Source organism: Oculina patagonica, chromosome 5 (assembly GCF_052425735.1).
Source record: "Oculina patagonica isolate OP01 chromosome 5, crgOcupat, whole genome shotgun sequence".
NCBI classification, from domain to species: domain Eukaryota; kingdom Metazoa; phylum Cnidaria; class Anthozoa; order Scleractinia; family Oculinidae; genus Oculina; species Oculina patagonica.
Genome location: NC_135762.1, coordinates 24,822,547 through 24,844,283, shown reverse-complemented (window position 1 = coordinate 24,844,283; position 21,737 = coordinate 24,822,547). Strand labels below are relative to the sequence as shown.

The window sequence follows — 21,737 nt, the reverse complement described above, 5'->3', positions numbered from 1 at the left end:
CTGCAAACCCGGCGAGATTTTCCTATAGCTTCATCTGCCCCAATGTGGAACGGCAGTGCGAAAAGATGCTTGAAGAATTAAAAGTGAAAGTGAAGCATCAAGCGTAGGCCCGAGCGAGTCTCATGCTTCGACTATAAACAACAATGACTTCGACAACTGCTTCGACTTCTAATACTTTGCCTAGTCAAATAATCGGTCGAAAGCACAAGATGAGAGAAATCAACCGTAAATATAAAAGATTACAAAACAAAATGCAATTTCAATGGAAGTCTTTACCAAAATATGTCATTGTATTGCCTTCGATTTTCCCAAAAACGAATTCGGCTCTGAAGTTCAGTTATCCAGCCTATGAAACCACTAAAAGGAACGAGAGAAAATAATATACGAAGTCATTTTGTCTGTTTATGTGCTAACCTCGTGTAAATGTCATCCCAGGATCCCGAGGTGATAACTTATGCAGCTAATTTGACCCGGCTTGGCCGTTTCCTACCTACCCGATTCTCCTCTGAGTTCAGTTTCGAGTCTATGAAACTACTAAAAGGAACGAGAGAAAATAATATACGAAGTCATTTTGTCTGTTTACGTGCTAACCTTGTGTAAATGTCATACCGGGATCCCGAGGTGATAAGACTGCATGTAAATGCGAGCTAATTTTCTACCACGGCTGGGCCGGTTTCCTTTACCTACCCGGGGTCCCCCACCTCCATGTAAACAGGCCCTAAATGTGCCACATAGTCTTTCGTTAGTGCTGTTTGTTTTGGCTCATTTCGATTTGAAAATGTTTGGTTTGGAAGGACAAGCTCTGGAATTTATCCGTGAAGGCAAATGATTACTTAGATTAAATAATCGTGATACCGCGATGTATTGTATGAATGACACTATCTTTGTCTGGTTTGCCTGGCTTCGCCAAAATTTTTTGTAGCTTTACTTCGAGAACGAAAAAGGTTGGTTTTAGAGATTTTTTGCTGTAAACATTTTGCTCCTTGGATTTTATCAATCTAGTGCTTTGTGTTTGAGCTCGATGATTTTTTCTCTCCCTTGTTTGTTGTGTTATATTTGGAACCGCATGATTCAAATCCAGTCAACCAGACACACAGATTTATGTAAAATTTAAATTAATGACGATTTAAATTTATGGACGCCATAACACAGACTTTCCCTTCGCGATTTTTTGGAGCGGAGTGGGGCAACTGTACACAGACTAAGAGTCTTTATAAAGAAACATTTACATGCACATGTAGCCATGGCATGTTCAGTACTGTCATCCAGCAGAAAAGGGCTTATGTTCAGGGGGAGGGGAGGAGCTTATAACCAGATATATATTTTTGTTTTCTGGTAGTTGGGCCAACATGTACATGTATAACCAGGGGGGCATACTGTACATTAAAAACCCATAAGTAAGAACCTACTCCACGTTAGCCTAAGCAGATTCTTATCTAAATGGCAATTAACACAAATTTGGGCTATTCAGGTTCTAAATAGGTTATTGTTTTCTAAAAAAAAATTACATTGATGCATATAGAACTTTTAGTGGTATTCGGAAATTTGCATACCACATACTGGTAATTGCTTACGGTATGTAAATACTGTATAAAGCTCTTATCATTCAGAATATGACATTGCAGTGTATATACAACTGTACATGCAAAGTAATGCTTTGTCCAAAATTAGTTCCAAAATGCATGTTTCCAAATTTGACGCTTAATAGGTTATTATAAAAATGGTGTCTTATTTGCAATTGTTAGCCTAACAGGCTCTTATACAGTGTATGTTAGGTTCTTATTCACAGGTTTTTACTGTATAGCCAGAATTTTACAGTATGAGCTCATACCAAAGGCAGACAATCCTCTGTGTTTGAGGTCGCGTGACATGGACATCACTCATAGGCATCATTATTTGTGAACTTTTGTGATTTTATGAGGTTTTTATTCCTTGCTAGCCATCACCACCCCCAACAAAAGCACATAAGAGAAAGAGACAGTCTCTTTCTCTTACTTATGTTGGGGGCGGTGACAGCTAGCGAGGAAAACCTCATAAAAACACAAAAGTTCACAAAACGATAAAAGGTAAGTGAACTATATTTATCTGGCTTACAGCAGATCAACGTTTGTGATTGAAAGATGCAAAATTCAGTATTTTATGGAGCATTTCTTACAATGACTCAAGCCGAGATCGATCAAGTACAGTGAACGTGTGAGATCAAATAAATGTAGCGGGTACTGTGATGCTTTGATAATGCACGTTACGCGGCCTCAAATACAGAGGATTGTCTGCGTGCCTGTGCTCATACATGTACATTGCCTCTTACTCAATACAACAATCTATATCTCTGAATCGGTGAATTCCAACAAAGCTAATCGATATTTAAAAATCAATAAACTAGTTCAAGAGTTCAATGAATTTAAAAGCTTGAATACACATAGACATCAACTGATAACATTGCATGCTTATCGATCTCTCTGTCCTTTCGGTTGATACCTGTCGTTTCGTCAACAAGTACCGTGTAGTTTCGCAAAAGGGCCGTTTCAAGGAGCATTAGGTAACACTAGGGCGATTTCAAAATATCTGGCAAATTCATATGTGCCGAAAGCCTTGCCGAAAGCTAAAGGAACGAGGAATTAGAGATTACAGGCACTTATAGGTTGGCGAAAAGACCAGTAACAAAAAATACATTTTCTACTCACCTATATGCATTGTGATTAAGAAGAGACTTCTATCCCTCATATTTTCGAAAACTTAAGCATGTACACTGAGCAATAGATACGTAATTCCTTCGCCATAATTGCAGAAATCTTTGCCATCCGTAACTTTGATCCGCCCCCTAAAAAACGGTCATTCTTGAGTCTGCAGTTGAATTCTCCAGCGGATTTCTCTGGCTTAACCAATCATGGTACTCTAATCCTCCCACGTGACTATTGAATTCGTTGAATCGTTTCGTTTTCGACCCGCTCGATTTGAATTATGCTGCTCGTTCAACACGGTTTGTTTACAAAACTGTAAAGCGTTTCTTATAGTATTAATCACGTTTAGGATAACAGATCATGCTTTATAAATCTTGTGTGAAATGGAAATAGTGAACAGAAGCTTGGGATTCTTGGAGCCGATCAAAGTCCTTGTGCTTTGAAGTGTCAGTAGAACACCGTGCAACATGTACACCATGTCAGTCTTGGTCGTTTACAAAGTGTTTTGGTGAGTAGAGCTTTTATATGTACATCTTCTTAAAACCAACCAGAGCTTTAAGCTTAGGTTTAGTCTTTCACGTAACTGGCGGCAGAGGCAATCATTTCATTCACACAAACTACATTGCTCAAATATTCGACCATTGTATTATCCGCCATTTTGTCGCACAAATAGTCGGAACGATTGCAGAAATTTGAGAATACCCCACCACTTCATTTACATGCGTCGGAACGCTTTGAGAACGAGGTATAACTCAATAGGCACTTTTCCCGAGGAGCGATTGCAGAATAGGGAAGATATCTGTTTACAGACATTGCCTTTGTTTTTTAAATGTCCAACAAGTTGAACAAAAGAACTCTTTGTTTCGCTAGTCAATAGTTTTCTTGTTGGCACATAAATAACATTATTATACATTAGAATTACTTTGAAACATGTGATTGGTCGAGAGCAATCAGTCAATATACAGTAACATGTGAACTTGACATGATAACCCAATATCTGCAGCATTTCCAAGCCCCTCATCCCTGCAATGTTAGCGCTGTCAAACTTTTGAAAGTATGACTGAGCGAATCGCCTGCGTTTCCAATGAGGAATTGAAAGTTTTGATCGAGAACAAAGATTCTAAAAACACTAAAGAAAACAGCAAAAACAAGTGTAAAAAATCTGAATGGTTATTTGAGGGAGAAGAACCTGGAGGAACCACATTATGTTAGTGCTTATTTTGAATTAAAGCCATTTTGCATCAGATAAAAGTCTTTGTTTGCAAATTGTTTGAAAACGTACAATAAAACAATTATTGAATTTGGTTTTTCGCATGATATCATGAATTAACACAGATCTCGGTTTTGATAATTCACAAATATCATATCATGCTCAACCTCATCCAATAAATTGCTTACCGGTAATACATGTAGGTGATGACAACAATATCTTTGCTATACCCCGCCTCTTCATTTACATGTGTAGGAACGATTAGGGCCTGTTTTCATGGAGGGAGGGTGCCCCGGCTAACAGAGTTACCCGTCTACTGTAGAAGGGATGAAACATAGCCCGCCTTTACATACAAAATTCACAGCCCTTCAGTTCTACCCGCGCGTCACAGTGTTAGAAAACCTTGTATAGCTCCAAATGATTGAAGAAAATTATAGTTTTTGAATTACAGTACATGTAGGATATTATTCTTACAAAAATTTCGAATTTTGATTTAATAATAAGCTGTTGCGGAAAGAAATATTTACCAGCCTACAGATAAAAATAATTTGATGTAATTTCGGTTAAAGAGCACTGTTTTGGTCAAGAATTTATACATTTTATGCCGTAAACTTCAAAATAAATTTAATTTTAGAACACATGCAAAGACTTATCCCCAGCAAGCTGTGATAGCCCAGGCATAACGGTTTACACTGTACATGGCAAAAGGCTATCCCGCATAAGAGGGTGCCCTGGGCAAGCAGGCCGACTGCCCCGGTAAGCGTTAGGTGGGTTTCCTGTCTAGCATGTAAATGCTTCAATGGATTTTTTACAGAAACTTTTGAAAAGTTGGCTCGCCTACATGTATGGTAGCTCTTTTAGCTTGACACCCGACTTCGATGCAAACAGGCCCTAATAATTCTTTAATACTACATGTTAAGGTCATTGCTCCGAAATTAAACTGAACATAGATTTTTAACCAAACTTCGCCTACTGGTTTATTACTTCAAGGGAACTAAAATTTTGAAATAAAAAAGGGGGGTCACCAGATTCGTTTAGGAGCAGGACGACCATGTATATTTCATATAATTCCTTTATAATTCCTCTGCGAGTACTGGCAAAGTACACTTTTTCAGCGATAATTTATTTTTCAAACACATGAATTGATCTGTTTTCATTTTACAGAAAGAATTTGATCGCTACACCCAAAATATGACAATTTACTTCTCTCGCGGACTAAGCCGCATAGAAAAAAGCCGCCATGTTGTTGATGTGCTCGCGCGCGCGCTAGTTACGCGTAAAATTCTGCGCAGTAAGGATGCGCAATGCAAAACAGGGCAATGACCTTAATTACCTAAAGCTACATGTAAATGTGGAATTCATTTGCTTTTTATATTTTTTCAGGTTAAAGTAACACAAGAAAACACAGAAAAAGTACAAACAACAGTTTTATATGACTGCAGCAGTTTTGCATCTATTCAGTGATTCAGAAAACAGCAAGGAGCTAAGTCTGATTTTAAACAACTATAAATTCATACATGTATGCCAATCAAAGGTATCAGTTTAGGCATGTTAGAATTGAACCTGGGGCATTTGTGACAGTGTTATTCTCGTAATATATGACTTGTAAAAAAAACTTTCTAACAAGTCTCCATTTCAATATCTGTGAGTATGCCTAGAGTGTACAAAGCCTTCAGGCCTATAAAAATTCTGAGTTTGTCTCTAGTCAGTGATTCCATACTATTTTTACAAAGCACTTGGGGATTCTGGATCATTTCAAGATATGTAAAAACCTGCAAGTAAGAACCTAAAATTTAAAAACAGGTTCTTACTTTCTAAAGTTGATTGAAAATATGTTTGCTTTTGGGAAAAATAAGTTAAGGTAGGACAAGGCTTTACTGTACATGTATACAATGTCATGTTGTGATGGATTAGTGCTTCATTTTTAAAGAAACACTTGTCAGGTATGCAAATTTAATACACAAATAATAGGAAGAATATCACCCTTAAATTAATATTCTATAAGCAACAATGAAATTTAACCTACTAGAACCTAAATAGCTTAAATTTGTGTTCACTACCATTTATGTAAGAACCTGTTTAGGCTAACCTGGAAAAACCTAGGTTCTTACTCACAGTTTTTTACTGTATTCCTAGGATTTTCTTTTTTGGTTGAGGAGCAGGGAATGGACTTTTAGAACTTCTAAGCCAGAGAGAACAATAGTAGATTGTGGAAGCTCAACATGAAATTTTGAATTTGGAATCTGCCATTCACATTTCTTTCATGAAATTTGGCAATAAAATTCATGGTAACATAAAGTGATCCCCCATTTGAATGAATATTTCCATACATGTTATACAGGTCATGTACAAACTGTAGATAAACAAACTCCATTTGATGTTAAAATATGCAGTGATATTTGTTTCGTGAAGCAAACAATCTTTTCTAAGTGAAGTTTGAAGAAAAATGTGCCCTCTTATGAAAGGCTGATGTCCAAGATTACAGTAATATCAGTGCATGTTGCAACTCAAAAAATGGTTTTATACCTACAATGTATATTTGGTCAAGGAAACATTATTTATTAGGGATAGTCAGGGAGTTTTGTGAGCTAATGTCTGTTCATCTTTTGGGTTTATTTACCAGTACATTGTACATGCATTTCACAGTTTACGTAGTAATATTATTACCTGTAGCTAGGACACTAGGTTACAATACATGCAATTCTCCAGCACTAAAACAGCCTGTTTGCAGGCTTCCTTGTAGAAATAAAATAATGTACATGTATAGGCCAAAAGGGTGAAGGAATAGAGCTGAGCATGGTCTCGGGGGAAAGATTATTTGTCCTATACTGAAGAATTCTGGTTATAAGCCCCTTTGCCTAAAAGCTTCCTTGTTATAGACCCAACCTGGAACTTCCAGAAAGGAAAGAATAAATCCGGCTATAAGGCTAAGGATACAAGCCCCCAGTGACAGTACTGAACAGAGCTAAATGTTGCTTTATTTTCACTTTATGACTTCAAAACATAACTCATGAACTTTGTCGTGGATCATTTGAAATGTTACAAAAAAACTATATTTTTATTTCACCTAATCACCCAGAAACATAAGCCTCACAATTTGTAAGCCCACCCAAGACTCCTTACGAATTGAGTATGCCCAGGGCTTACAACCAGAATTTTACAGTACCTTATTAGGAAGCCTGTCCATAGACTACATGTACAATATAGGTGGCATTTTGTTAAATGTGTGCAGCAAAAATAAAAACTTTTGAAATGTTATTTATGTGCCTATAGAAATCATTGCTTACAATGGGTTATCCGACTTCTACAAGCCTGTTCTTTTATTTGAAGGGTTGGGTTGAGGTGAATATTATTTATCTTTTTTAAATTATAGAGTGTTTGTTCTATTGCATGTACATGTAGATCTCCTCCTGGCTTCACAAAATTTAAATTTAATTTTGGGGGCAACAGAATTTTTGAATTTTTTTTAGGTCCTCAAGGGTGTCAGAAATTCTGTAACAGAATGTATGAATTTTTTAGTGAGCTATTGAGGAGTGTTACAAATTCTCAAAGCTAAAGTTTTTTTTCAGAATTTCTGAATTTTTTAGTGAGCTCTTCAGGTGAGGAGTGTTAAAAATTCTGAAAGCTTAAAATTTTTTCAGAAATTCTGAATTTTTCAGTGAGCTTTTGAGGAGTGTCAAACATTCTGAAAGTTTAAGTCTTTTTCAGAATTTCTGATTTTTTAATTTGGTGAGGTCTTAAGGAGTCAAAAAATTCAGATTTCAATTTTTTAGTGAGCTCTTGAGGAGAGTCAAAAATTTTGAAGGCCTAAGTATTTTTCAGAATTTCTGAAAATTTTTAGTGAGCTCTTGAGGGGTGTCAAAAATTCTCAAAAAGTTATTGAGGTCTTGAGAGGTACAAAAGGTAACGTGGCGATTTGTCGGAATAGGGAAAAAGTTATGTCTTAATACCCTGTACTTGACGGAATGACAATTTTCCTCAGTGCAATAAGGCCATATCGTTCGGAATAACAAATTATTTCAGCAGGTTATGGTAACTTTGAGCGGAATTTTTCTAAATTGGAACGCCACATTTTAGTTTGGAACGCGTTATAGACTAAAAACAAAGGGAACTTAACACGAAAACTAACACGAAACTATGAAACTAAGACAAAAAGAAACGAAAAATTCTGTCGCCTACAAGTTACGAGCTCATATGCGGCAGCGATCCTCAGAAAGTAACATTCTTTATAACATTCCAAAGAAGTGAACCTCCAAAAGAAGTGACTACGTCAGAAACATATCTCGAATGTCTAGAAACAGTAGCGATAACAGATACCGCATGTTGTGTACTAAAATACTGACGTCAAAAACTCCTTCCAACGGAACACATCTCATAGATCTGATAAAGAAATAGGTCGTTTTATTTAAGGGATAAGTTATTCGAACAAAAAGTTATTCGAACAAAAAAAAAACTAATAAAAACATTAAAAGGATAATTGCTTGCATGTTCTCGCATTTTGTAGCATTTGTGTCAAGTAAGATCTTATTGCTGGTTTTCACTGTCACGCAATCAAAAAATAAATTCGAAACCATTCAAATACAGAAGCTACGAATTTCAAATATTATAGACGATAAATAGATAAAAAATTTCTCCAAGTTTCAGGTCTGTGCGGTGTACCGTTCGCGAGTTATTTGCCGAACCTTTCCACGCAAATTTATAAAGCTTAGTATGGAGATGCCATAACTGTGTCCTGCCGAGGGACACAAATATGGCCGCCGTGATGTCAGAGAAACCATCTCGAACTCGATTCTGTTTACAACAGCGGCAATCTTTGGCTCATGAGCTAGTACAGTTTCACATAAACACTACTTATTATATCTGAAATGTTCAATCTGCTGAAAATGGAAAGGAAAGGCCTTTTTTCAAACAAAACAGCTTTGTCACGGCACTCAGCTTGATGTCACATACTACGGAGAACTCAAATATTCAAAATGCTCTGTTTAAAAAAACGAATGACACTATCGATCTGGAAATTTGCAAAAAAAATATATTTTTAGTTTATCTTACGTCTAATCACAACGAGAATTTAGTAGGCCTAGTGAATTTTGATTTCAGAATTTTATGACGTAACATGAAAACCAAGAATTCATATGGCACACGTTTTAGACACCCGAAAGTAAGGACCCGACGAAAGTCGCTGTCTGATATTTGCAGACTGCAGACTTGCAGACTTTCACTCCTGTTAGTCTACTGCGCACTCCAGTTAGCCTACTATTCACTTCTTTTAGCCTGAATTGCACTTTGGATAGCCTGTTTATTCGGGGGGGGGGGGGGGCGTACTTGGGTAAATTTTTGTTGGGTATGTGCCGCTGGCCTCTCAGAACCCCTACCCCATTATAGTCATATTCTATGGCCAATTATAGACCATCTTAGTCACTTTTGAGTAAATTTAATTTTTACGACCCCAACTTAGTCACTTTCTGGGAGCTGTTTGTCAAATATTGAACAACAGCAATAAATACGGTAACATTTTTTTCAGGGAAAATTTCCGTTCATAAATCACAACTTGCCAGAATTTTCGTACTCTCAAAATCCCGGAAAAGTGTGACCCCATTCTAGTCACCCTATAAAAAATGCTTGAAATGGTGACCCCATTATAGTCAGTCCAGTCGTGAAAATGCGACCCCATCCAGCGGCACATCCCCATTAGCCCATTTATAGAAAGTGCCCCCCCCCCCCCCCCCCCCCACCCCCGGGCTGTTTATGGTTAGGCTCTCAACAATGGTAACGGTAACACGATATATTCTCTTAGTCTGCCTTCTACAAATGTCAGACACCGGACGAAAGTAGCGATAGAAAAAGGTTGTAAATCCGGTATCCCTGTTTTAATGTCCGGTATCTTCTTTGTATCTCTGTTTTGATGTTAATTCCTTAAAAAAAAAATAGGAAACTGTTTCTTTTGAAGCTGTTCTCACACAGCTTGATGAACTCCGTTTACCCGAATCCTGTGCACATATGCATGATCTAAATCACTGAGACGAACTTCCTTGTTTGCTTGTTGCATCGTGAAGGAAGCTAAGGTCTGGTTCAAACGTCGTGCGGAATTTTAATAGTGGAGCAGCATCGGACATTAGACAGATTGCATGATTGATTGATTGATTGATTGATTGATTGTTTGTTTGACGGAGGAAAGAATGGAGGGAGTGAGAGAGGCAAGAAAGGAAAAACGTTTTTATAAAACATGGATATCTCTAGTGACTTTTCAACAACTGTTCAACCCAAAACCAAAAAAAAAAAAAATTACCAGTCACTGGAGAATAACAAGTGCCATTATATTAACTAAGCTATCGATCGGTTAGAAGACAATATTTTCGGTGATTAGTAGTTTGAATTACCATGCTTCTGAATATTTGTACTCTATTATTTTAGTATTTTTTATTTGTATCTTTAAAACTTGCGCTTGCATAAAATACCTTAATAGTGGTTTTACAAAACAATCAAAAAAAGATCCACAAACAGTCGCATGGGTTCAAATCCATCGAGGACTCTGTCTCACGCCCTTGACATAATGAGCATTACATCGTTCTTGTTTCACTACCATCCATCTTTATTTATCATAAACATCAGTGTTATAGGGCAATCTTTGCTAAAGTCATTGTTTATAGCTATCTATCAGTTAAAAAAGCAGATATATGATAGCCAGAAAGTGAATTGCAAATTTAGTTCACGTACATGCCAGGTTAGAAAGAAGGTTTAAAGTTTGTTTCAATGTTGTATGCCTGATACATTTATACTGACGAAGATATCCAAAAACACCCGAGTGAATAATAATACCATCCAAACAAGCTTTACAGAATTCAAAAGAATGCAGAGTTGTACTTTACTCTAGTTTCAAATATTTATATCTTAACTACTTACTTGTACATATCGAGAAGTTTTCACATGACCTCACGATCGCCATCGTGGCGTTCTAAAACAATGCAATTTCTCACAACTGAGAAATGAGTTCTTTTGTTATGGCCAAGGTTCTTGTTTGAAAACACCAAAATGAAAGCCATGTCAACGTTCTATAGTTTCTTATCAGATGAGGCGAGGTAGAAGAGAACGAAAATAGAAATTTGAGGCCAGGTCAGATGTTGGGTATACTCATGGTCTTCGAGTTGTGTTTTTGTGTGTTGAATGAATACGTATAGCAGGAAAAGAAAGCTTCCGATTGATCAACAACAACATCACGAACCAAAACACTTTACCCTATCCATTATTAATCTTCCCTTGTACTAAACCGACCATGAAATTTCGCATGTGTCGTATATTTGTTGCCTTTCTATGGGGAAAGATGCGGACAGTGACTGTTGAAATGCTGGGGCAACCTAACCGAAGATCTAAGGGGAGGGGGGAGCCTGCGATTGACTGCCATTTCATCCAGGTTGAGTGGCAATTTTCGCAGTCACTTCATGCATCAGCTAAGTGTCGACATTTATGAGCCTTTTTGGCACATGAATTGGGTTACATAATGTCTCTTTAAAAACAAGCAGCTACTCTTTAAACTTAACCCTATGCGCTCACATTGACTTAATTTTATAGTGTTATCTCATTACAAAACTAAATCCTACCTAAATGAAAATTTCATTACCAACTAAAAAAAATAAAAAATACATCAAATTGAAACAATTTTTCTCAGATCTAATTTATCTTCTACGATTCTCAACAGTAACCTTTCCTGATCAGGAATTCCTTGTTTATAAGAAGCCTACAATAAACGAAAAAAAAAATATGTCCCGGATAGCTACATAACGTCAGTTTCTTCTAAAGATTCCTTGTTATTCGTTGTTTCCTGGACTGTTAGCATTTGCAGTATATTCTAAACAGCTTCCTTGTCCTTGTCAGCTGCAGGGGTCAGCGGTAGACTTGTTTCGAGTTCACCTCCACCAGCTTGGTTGATCGATTCTGAGGATTCGCTCTTGTCAGCTGTGGGAAGATCTCGATCCGGGAAGGGTACACCTTGAATCCTGGTGTAGCTCTTACCTATGTCCTAATGAAAAAAGGAAAAAGATAATTTATTATAATTAATCAACATGGCCAATGGATTACGTAAACGTGGCTACTTGCAGACGATCGCCAGACAATCATGATAGTGACGAAAACTTACGACCTTGAAATGTCTGACCTGACAATTTTGTCCAGTTAATTGACAGCATCGGAGCCTTATACAATGTCTTTAATTTTATTTTCATGTTTTTTCATACGTATCTTAGCCTACAACGAACAAGAAAACTAGATCTAATAACAATCTACTTAGCATACACATTGGTTGATTATTGGCAACTCAAAATTTGGTTGGCTAAACAGGCAACTATTATGATTGGCAGCAGGTCCTCAGAGTAAAAGCGTGCGCGGGTGTTTCGTGGATTAGGGCCGTTCTGTCTGTCTGTCTGTCTGTCTGTCTATCTACGTGTCTGCCTGTCTGTTTGTCTTTTAAATCAATCAATCATATCTGTCTTTCTGTCTGTCTGTCTGTCTGTATGTCGGTCGGTTGGTCTGTCGAACATCCTGTTAGTCTGTCTGTCTGTCTGTCTGCCTGTCTGACTCACTCACTCACTCACTTACTCACTCTGTCGATCTTCCTGTTTATGTCTCTCTCCATCTGTCTGTCTGTCTGTCTGTCTGTCTGTCTGTCTGTTCGTCAAAAACAAACACACCCAATTTTAATACCTGTATAAAGTTTGGAGCAGGATCCTCCAAGCCATGGGCTCCGCTAAGCGCCAGGTTCGCAGAAGGTCTGATGTAATGCTGCAGTATGACCAAATAGAACAGGGCTGTGATGACCGGAAGCGGAAGTAGTAATACGGAAGCGGCGTACACTTGCTTCAAGCCAATCACACCAATCATCAGTAGCTGGAACGTCAATGTTGCTACGATCATCCTACAAAGGGGAGAAAACTTATAATCATGACAAATGAAAATAATCCAGGGTTTCTTTGCAGAAGATTATATTTTTAAGATTGCTTAGCGTTCTAGTGTCAGTATGCTAAAACTTCTCATCATCATCATCATCATCATCATCATCATCATCATCATCATCATCATCACAGTTGTCACGGTCATCATCATCATCACCTTTAGCTGAAACATGGTTTTAGGACACGAATACTGCAAGAGATGGTACATCAAGACAATGTAGCCTGCAATGCACGCGTATTTTAGCGAACGAATTCGAACGCATTTTGATCGGGCGAGCGCCATCTTGGATTCGTACTCGGGAGAGGATTGGGGATAGGAGAAAACGCGTCCTCGCGCTTTTCCTCGCTTCCAAACCTCTCTCCGCCCTCATCTAACATGGCGCCGAACCTACTCGATCGCTATCTAATACTCTCGCGCGCACACGGAAAAGGCCTGCACTGCAAGCCAAAGACAATGCTAATGGTTTTGCTCATTCACATCACCTGACGACTTCACAATAAATAGAGGTTTGCAGTAGAAATTTGATGTTGATCGGATCAGCCTCGGTTGATTTTTTTACCTGTTAAAAACTCTGGGCCACATCATCCCGCCGTTGGTGTATACTGGCATGTAAATGCTGAGTGTCTGGTGCATCCACACCACGTAACCAAACCCAAAGTACATGGCGACGAATGGAGTGATGACTGGTGCGAGGGCTGAGTAAGACAAGCCCACGATCAGAATAAACAGATGATTGGCAAACTGGAAGACAACAAGAAGAAAATAACACAATCAGAAACTTATTTGTTGTATACTGCCCTGGGTATTGTTACTCGTGGTATATAGACAAAGTACGAGGAATCGCTTTGGCCTTGGAAAATCCCAGGGGCCTGTTTCTCCAAAGCTCCGAAAACGTTTCGGGCCCGCAAAGCTATTTTTTAATATCTGTATCGAAAAAACGGAGAGGTGAATAGGCCTGAAACTTTGTATGAAAGGAGCTTCTGTTCATATTAAAAATATGTTAATAAAACAGCTCTGTGATCATAAGGGTTTGGGGTTTTGCTATGGCTTTCCGGGTGTAAAAAGCTTCGGAACCTTCGAGAAAAGGGCTCAGTAGACAGCTAGCTTAATGTTGCGTACCAAAGAAGAGTGCATAGAGAAAGCACGTTAGTTTTATACAGCTATTTGCTAATCATTAATTCATCCCCAGCGCAGTTATTACCAACCAATATTGACTTTGAGAAGTCGATTATGGCTAGTGCCGGTCATATAGGTCGTGAATCGCAAAACGTGGATCGTGGATAACCGACTTCTTTACCAGGAAAAGAAACAATAAAGGTAATTTATAAACATCCGCAACTTACAACACGATCGTACAAGACAGGCGGTGGTTTCCAGGCCAACGCGTCTTCACGGGGTGTCTTGGCGAGCCACTTGCGTTTGATTGCCACTAAAATAAGCGGCACAATGCGCAGTAGCTGCATGGCATATCCAGTGAGAGTCGCCAGCATGATGTAACAAATAAAGAATATGGCCTGTGATGGAAGAGCTTCTGCCAGGAATGTTGGAATCTGGCTTGGATTGTCCATCATTTCCTGCATTTTGTTAAGGGCTGATCCGGCAAATGTCAGGAACAAGAACTTGTTCACGAGCTGTCAAACACATTGAAAAGAGGAAAACTTAAAGTGTAATCTCGCATGAAGGTGTTGTTGCATACATTAGATTTCAGCAGTTACTTATACGGCAGAATGATAGTTTTCGAAAAAAAAATTGTTGAATGGAGTCTTTCCGGCTCAAGCGTGAAACACTTTGCGCTTAGATCCACGTGAAAAGTATGATAAATAAGATATCATTTCATATCTATTAAACTTGTCTAAAATCTACTGTTAGCTGTTTTTAAATACAATAACAAAACAATTTTGATCATTTGATCAATTTTTGATCATGACGTTACCATGGTTCCTACGAGAAACACAGCTATAATAACCCGTCATTACCATGAAAATAAAGAACTTTCCCAGCACAGATCTGTCGACTTCACTATTCGATGGTATTCCCTCTAGCTTGCTAAACAGCTGCAAAATCTAGGGGGAAAGGAAAGAGTTAACATATTAAAATACTGACCTTTAAAATTACCTTAATTTAGTTTTCCGTTGCTTAGCTTAGAAATTGGCTCAAGAAACTTGTGCAACATGTTCTAGCCACTCAGAACAAAGGTGCTATCTCTTCGGCCAATCACGTGCCAAACAAAAAAAGCTCTTGATTTGGTTGTGGTGAATTTTTTCTCGCTTACTTCCTGAGCTTGCGTCCCGCACTTGCTTTCCGTGCCTGCCTCCCGCACTTACTTCTCGCGCTTGTTTTCCGCGCTCTCTTGCCGCGCTTTCTTCCCGCGCTTGCCCCCCGCGCTTTCTTCCCGCGCTTTCTTCCCGAGCATGCCGCCCACCCTTGCCACCCGCGCTTCCTTCCCGCGCTTTCTTTCCGAGCTTGCAGCCCGCTCTTCAGTTGCCTCCCGCGTGCTTCCCGCGCTTTCGTCCCGCGCTTGCCTCTGTCTACCCTATTCACTCATGTAATATACAGTTGTCGATGGTTCCAACAAACTCTGAATAAATAAGGCTAGTTATTTTTTCTTCGCAAAAAGGAAGAGCAGAAAAAAGTCTGTGAGAAATCTATCGATGCAAAGTCATTTCAGGGCTCCTTTTTCCTGTGAAATGGCAAACGCGCATACATTTGTCTTAAATTTCTAAGCTAAACATTTTAAAAAGCGTTTCTAACCCTTAGCGTGCAATGAATGTACATTTCTACTAACCAAAGGCAATATTGCGAAGAAAATTATCAGAGCCAAACCGGATAGGAAACCCTCAATTGCTCCTTTCACAAAGGCGCTCAGTTCCAACACTACAAAGAAAATGTAACCAGAACGTTTTCAAAGTCATAATAACCAACTGTGTAAATTAGAATAATTAATGCACCAGAGGGCTGTTAAGCATACGACTAACTCTCCTTGAGAAAGTATTTCTCATGCATAGTTTTCTTGAAACAGATTTGATGCTAAGGATGAATTACATTTGGAAACCAGAGAGTTTCACAGCAGACGACTTATGTTTCTACCGTTTATAAATACACGAGGTGTAGTCCTAAAGAGAAGTTTTAGAGTAACTGTTTGTGATAATAGAGGCTCTCACAGCGGTTTCAGGGAACAAGGAACATGGTCAATAACCTTTTGGGAAAATGAGAACAAAAGGAAAATAAAACTGGGAACACGGGAACAAGAGCATATTTTAGCGAACAAGGAACACCAAAATCGAAGAAATACTTTTAGGGGACACGGGAACAAAAGGAAAATTTTGTTGGGAATTCGAACAAGGGAACATGGACCCCTCCCCACTCCTGGAGGCCCACATAATATGCACATGTTAAAGGGGCTATGTCACACAATGTTAGGCAATTTAAGGCACTGACCAACTGGTCATAGGATAAACTGAAATATCACAATAACGGCTTTAAACTGTAGAATTACTCAAAAGAAACACAAAAAGGCCAAAACGGGGGCATGGATGGGCAAAATTCGCGAAGATTAAAATGGATTGCGTTTGGGTAAACTTAAAAAACGTCGGCCCGACTCTCTCAATTTGCATTGTATGAGTGTCATTTACAATGCTCGAAATTATTATCCTTGTTTGTTATGTGGCGGTTAATTGTGCCTAAGACTTTTGCTCTGCCAATGAAGTTACGACTCTTATATAAATAAAATAAATAATACCTAAAATCCGTGACATAGCCCCTTAAAGTTAGATATTTTAGGGTTTTGTCCTTAGACAAAATAATGTTCAATCTTACCTGGTTTCAAAAATGGCGCGATTTTTGTCAGGTTCTGTAGCTCAATCAAAGTTGATGTGAAAGCAACAGGCACGGTCCAGAAGAATACCAGCAATAACACCAGGAGATAGATCAGTACTGTACGTATTTTTCTAGCAAAAAATTAAAAGTACAAAAAATTTTAAAAAATTATATAGATTATTCACGATGGGATCTTAAATGTTCTTTCTAACGTTGCATTGATGTCGTGGCAAATCTAAATCATTTAAAAAATTGTACTGAAATATTTATGGGAGGCGTGTGCCTAATGGTTAGTGCGCTGAACTCCGGTTCGAGTGGTCTGGGTTCCAGCTCTCGCCAGGGCATGGTGTTGTATTCTTGAGTACCGTATTTTCTCAATTAAACGCCCCCGACGTTTATTTCAAACTTGACGCCGTAGATCCGGCGTTAATTTGAATGGTGCAGTTAATTGGAGCAAAATGTTTATTAAACAAGGGTTTTAAATCATTATTTGTGACATGAACGTAATTTACCATCATACCTAAAGCATATTACACCTCAAATAAATGCCTGGAAGGCTTACTTACAACTCTACCTTGGAGACCCGGCGTTTATTCGGGGCCCGGCGATTAATCGAGAAAATACGGTAAGACGTTTTACTCTCATACTGACTCTCTCTACCCAGGTGTATAAATGGGTACCAGCGAATTTACTGCTGGGGGTAACCTTGCGCTGGACTAGCATCCCATCCAGGGGAGAGTAGAAATACTGCTTCATGCTACAAATACTGGGATGAGCCCCAGCCTGATGAGCCACAAGTCTCTAACACAGACTGTATATTTGCTCAGATGTAAGAGGCGTAATGAAAGCCTGCTAGGGCTGCGGTATGAACATCATAACGTTCACGAACAGACGAACCACTGTATATTGCAAAATGTCGCCCTATGCTAGACAAAAAAACCTTTATGCACTGTAAATTGTGGGATGATGGGAGGACAAGCAGCAAGGTAACAGTAAAAGTATTCATTTATATCTAAAAGAAGTAAAAGCAGTATGTATATTTTACCTTTGCCAAAGTCCAATGGAAAGGTTATTCCAGATAACACTTGCGAACTCAGGGGCCGGCATGACGTCCATAGTCAGGGGGGAGGGGTCCCACTTCGCCTGCGTTGACAGTGCTGATGTACGGAGAGAACGGAACACCACAAAACTGGTGGGCAGAGGGTCGTGTTTCTTCTCCGTTTCCGCATCTAATTTGGCCTGTACTGCCTGCAGAAGAAATGCTGTCTTAAAGAGGATCCTTTAAACGACAATTCGCTCAATAAGGAGAGGGAGGAGGTGCAAAGGGAGTGGGGGAGGGGGTGGTTTAAAGGTTGACGGTCGACTTATTATCGGTATGTTTTGACAGCTAACGATAAAAAAAAAATAATGCGACCCTTGTATAGCAGTCTAGTTGAATAATCCATGCACTATTGCTTGTTTTGACGAGGCCCGTCCCAAACACCGTTTGTGGAGTAGCTTTTCCCTCTCGCCAGATATTGCGCGCCAAATTATTCGAGATGGCGACTCCATCTGTCCACAGTTAAACATAATCTGTCGTTGTTTTTTCCCTCGCTCAATTTGCACGCTATCTCAATATCGATATCGATACCGATAAACCTGTTCAATTTAGCTTATTGCCCTCACATATGTAAGCTTGAAATTTAACTAGTCGTAATATAAAAATATAACGCGCCGTTTTAGAGAGTAATTAATTCACCCATATCATGCACCAGTTACATCATTAAGCTCCTTACTTCAAGCTCTTTTTCATACGTGTTGATGGAATCCAATTTTGCTCCACAGCAACAGAACTTGCGATGCATTGGCCTCTCTCCAGTTTTCTCGAGTACTGCCTGCAATACAAATCATACATAAAGACATTAGCCGCAAAATGCTTCAATTTATACCTAGACAAGAACTGAAATACGGTAGCCGAAGCTGACATGCTACATTTATGCCTCAATTTTACTAAAAGTTTTGATTAAAAAACTTACATTTGCATGTTCTAGCTTCCATTTAAGTGCGTCACGCTCATTCACAAGATCTTGCCACTTGGCCAGATCTTCTACAATGACAACGTCTTCAACCTGAAATTAAAAAAAAAAAAAAAAAGAAATTTAGGTTACAACCCTGAAACACGCCGGATAAATTAAAGTTAGCAAACGGCATTTGTGATTTACAGTAAAACATTTAACTATTAGGAAAGCGATCGACTGTTAGAGACTACGAACAGTCCTTTCTTACTGATCATCGAGCAAGAAGCCGAAAAGCCGGCTGAATAATACGCTAACTCTTTTCGTTAGCTCTTTTGGTGGCACGTTGCGTGACGTCCCATAGTAACGGATGTCACGGTTGCGCGGTCATTCAAAACTATGCCTCCTAATCTTTTTTGTCTTCAGCGTCATTTTTACAGTCAAGGAATATTTGTGGCGTCTACTTTGAATCAAATTGCGCATATTTTAATTCTAATGCTTTTGATGTATACGCCGCATCTACATAAATACATACAGGCATACCCCTCGCACTGACCGGGCTCATGCACTATAGGGCTGCCCCTTCAAGATGCGACTGTAATGATAAAGTTTCTTTCTACCTGGTCTGGAAATAGTTCCTGCACATGGCTCGTCAAACTTTCTTGGTCCTTGAGCTGATAAAAAATAAAAAAAAAAAGAATGAACGCATTAAGTCATTAAATTGAATTTACAGAGTCAGAAATGATTTATTCAAGCCTTTTCTCAGTGTTAGTGTCAAAATAAATAATTATTCGCCGTGTGAATTCTTAATCAAGTTGTTGAATTTAAGATTTTGTAGTAACTTGCTAAATAGTTTTCGATAATTGTGCCACAAAGAGTACAAATTATACCTTAAACAGACACACCCCTTACACATGTATGTTTTTTATTCCTTGGTTTTCGGCCTCTTTTTCCCGTTGCTCAAAGACTGAGAGCCTTTTCCAATTGATGACAACTTTTTTCGTGTATATGTATGACAAAATAACTATATATTTTTGTGCTAAAGTTTGTGGGAATTGATGTGCTCCGCTGTCTCGCGAAAGGTGACGGGGGATCTTTAATACTCCGATAGTCAAAACAACATGCAAGGGGAAAAAATTCACAATCACGTTTGAGGCCGTATTAATGGAAAACTGGCAAACGAATTAAATCAGGTTAGTGGGTTAGTTGAGGTTTAAATGCGTTGGCGGGTTTGCTGGTCCTGAAGATAGTTCGGATCATAACAGAACGGGCGAACCGGGCTTCCAATCTCTGACCGCCAACACCGTATTAACATTACTTATGCGTGCTAATTATCATAGTCAAAACTACCTAATAAAACAAAACAAAAGACGTGACACGTCATTACAGGTACACGTGTAGATCACAAAAGACGGTTACAAAGAGAGTGTGTGTGTTTTGTCTAACATAACAGATAACCTGTGACGTTTCCATGAATGATCTAGAGTTCCCTTTGGATGTTTTTGCTTTTTTCTGGAGTTTTCTTTTTGGGTTTCTCGAATAAATAAGCAATTGCTGAAAACGTCATCTTTTGTTTTCTTCTTGTTTTGCGCTAACATTTCTTAATAAGGCAAAATGGAAACGTCTGCCCTCGCGTGATCGAACAAAGCCAATTCAAAGCACGTGTCACGTCGAACTGTCACGATTACTGTAAGTAACGCAACATTTCAAAAGAAAACCAATTATTCAATCCGCCTGTTTTTAATGTATTATTTATATTGAGGGTACACCTTTATCCAGCCAGCTGCATGTACATGCTGTGAGAAATTCGACTTGACATTCTCAGGTCGTCTAAGACAAATTTATTTGATTTGACAGTTTTTAGTAAAAATATATCAAACGCAAATTAAACTTTATCTCCACTAACCTTTGCCGGCAGATCTCTGACCAACACCGCGTACTGCTGGGCCAACCCTTGACTGAGAAACTCTTGGCGGTAGACAATAAACGTTTTCCATTCTTGGTACAAAAGATAACATATGATCAAAGTGTAAACCCATGCGGCAACGACATGAGCCCAAACCTTCGGCGACTCGGGCACAATATTGGAAAGCGCTATCCTATCCAGTCCGCTCAGGTCCGCTCCGCCGTAGTAATTCACAGGGACGAGCACAATGATTCCATACGGCATAAGGACCAGGGCGATTTTAAAGCAAAGCTTCATGAATCGCATGTGGACGAGCGCATCGATGCCAGCGTAATGGAAAACTTCGTCGTCCTTTACGACGAATGCGGGAATTACCCATGAGAAAAACGACTCCGCGCGCTTTCCCGGAGCCAGTGCTTCCACCAAAAGCTCTCTTGGCGCGTAAACACGTTTGTGCTTTTGCCGCAAAAGGCAAAATATGATCAGGCACACAAGCGCTATAACCAGATTGAGAATTAGCGCCGAAATGAATTTGCTTGTAGCATCCGTGGCTTCATCGGGACCGCCAGTTGGAGTTGGGGTCGGAGCCGGAGTAGTGGTATTATTCGCCATTTTCTCAGCGAATGTTTTTCACCCTTTGTCGCGAAGCTACACCCAAGTCTCGCGGGTGAATTTACCAGAACGATTTACTACACGATTATGATAATCAGTGACTGAAGTCTGCCCAATAGAGTCAACGGATTGGTCGATCACGTGAACCTTGACTAGCCCTCTATCTATAAACTTGACCCGACAATTGATGCTCGAGGACTATAAACATTTGCGATCTAGCAAATTCTGTGTCCTTCTGCATTCATAAACAAGGCTCTCGTTGAGATAAATTCACCAACGCCAGTTTAATACATCGCAATCAAAACGAGAATTGATCTTTCCGATTTTTCCGTGCACAGGAGAAGCCCAAATCGGGGTACATATTTAGAAAATTGACAACTATATTGTATATAGCGATGCAAAACAAATTCGGTTGGAGCATATCTTGTCATGCATGACGAAGAGGGCGTTAAAGAATAATTTGCGAACCAATACAAATTGAGAATAAAAATATGAATATAGATAGCTTTCATTTTCTCGTCACGCCCCTATGTTGATCGCGTGCGTGTGACTTTGATAATTCACAGTAAACAATT

General features: G+C 39.0%; 1 protein-coding gene and 1 long non-coding RNA gene across 2 annotated transcripts; one reads left to right on the top strand and one right to left on the bottom strand.

The window, feature by feature from the left end:
- The first annotated feature begins 3,001 nt into the window (after positions 1-3,001).
- LOC144653481 (uncharacterized) lies at positions 3,002-7,409 on the top strand. The gene is made up of 3 exons (XR_013570750.1): positions 3,002-3,189; positions 5,275-6,862; positions 6,980-7,409. It is a non-coding gene; the product is annotated as an uncharacterized LOC144653481 (long non-coding RNA).
- A 2,871-nt stretch (positions 7,410-10,280) lies between these two features.
- Positions 10,281-21,246, bottom strand: LOC144653480 (uncharacterized). The gene is made up of 12 exons (XM_078513471.1): positions 20,551-21,246; positions 19,265-19,318; positions 18,666-18,758; positions 18,426-18,524; positions 17,696-17,898; positions 16,651-16,781; positions 15,620-15,708; positions 14,811-14,897; positions 14,178-14,465; positions 13,394-13,575; positions 12,586-12,796; positions 10,281-11,905 (listed from the first exon to the last, which is right to left on the bottom strand). Exons 1-12 carry the CDS (start codon positions 21,160-21,162, stop codon positions 11,735-11,737), a joined length of 2,220 nt encoding a protein of 739 aa, XP_078369597.1. The 5' UTR covers positions 21,163-21,246; the 3' UTR covers positions 10,281-11,734.
- Positions 21,247-21,737: the final 491 nt, after the last annotated feature.

Bases quoted from the DNA above. Each gene is read 5' to 3' on its own strand.
- LOC144653480 (XM_078513471.1), bottom strand. From the start codon at position 21,162: ATGGCGAATAATACCACTACTCCGGCTCCGACCCCAACTCCAACTGGC. The intron at 13,576-14,177 runs GTAAGTTGCGGA...GTTGTCTTCCAG, and splicing joins CTGTCTTGTACGATCGTGTT to TTTGCCAATCATCTGTTTAT. The intron at 12,797-13,393 runs GTAAAAAAATCA...TCCCCTTTGTAG, and splicing joins TGGCCCAGAGTTTTTAACAG to GATGATCGTAGCAACATTGA.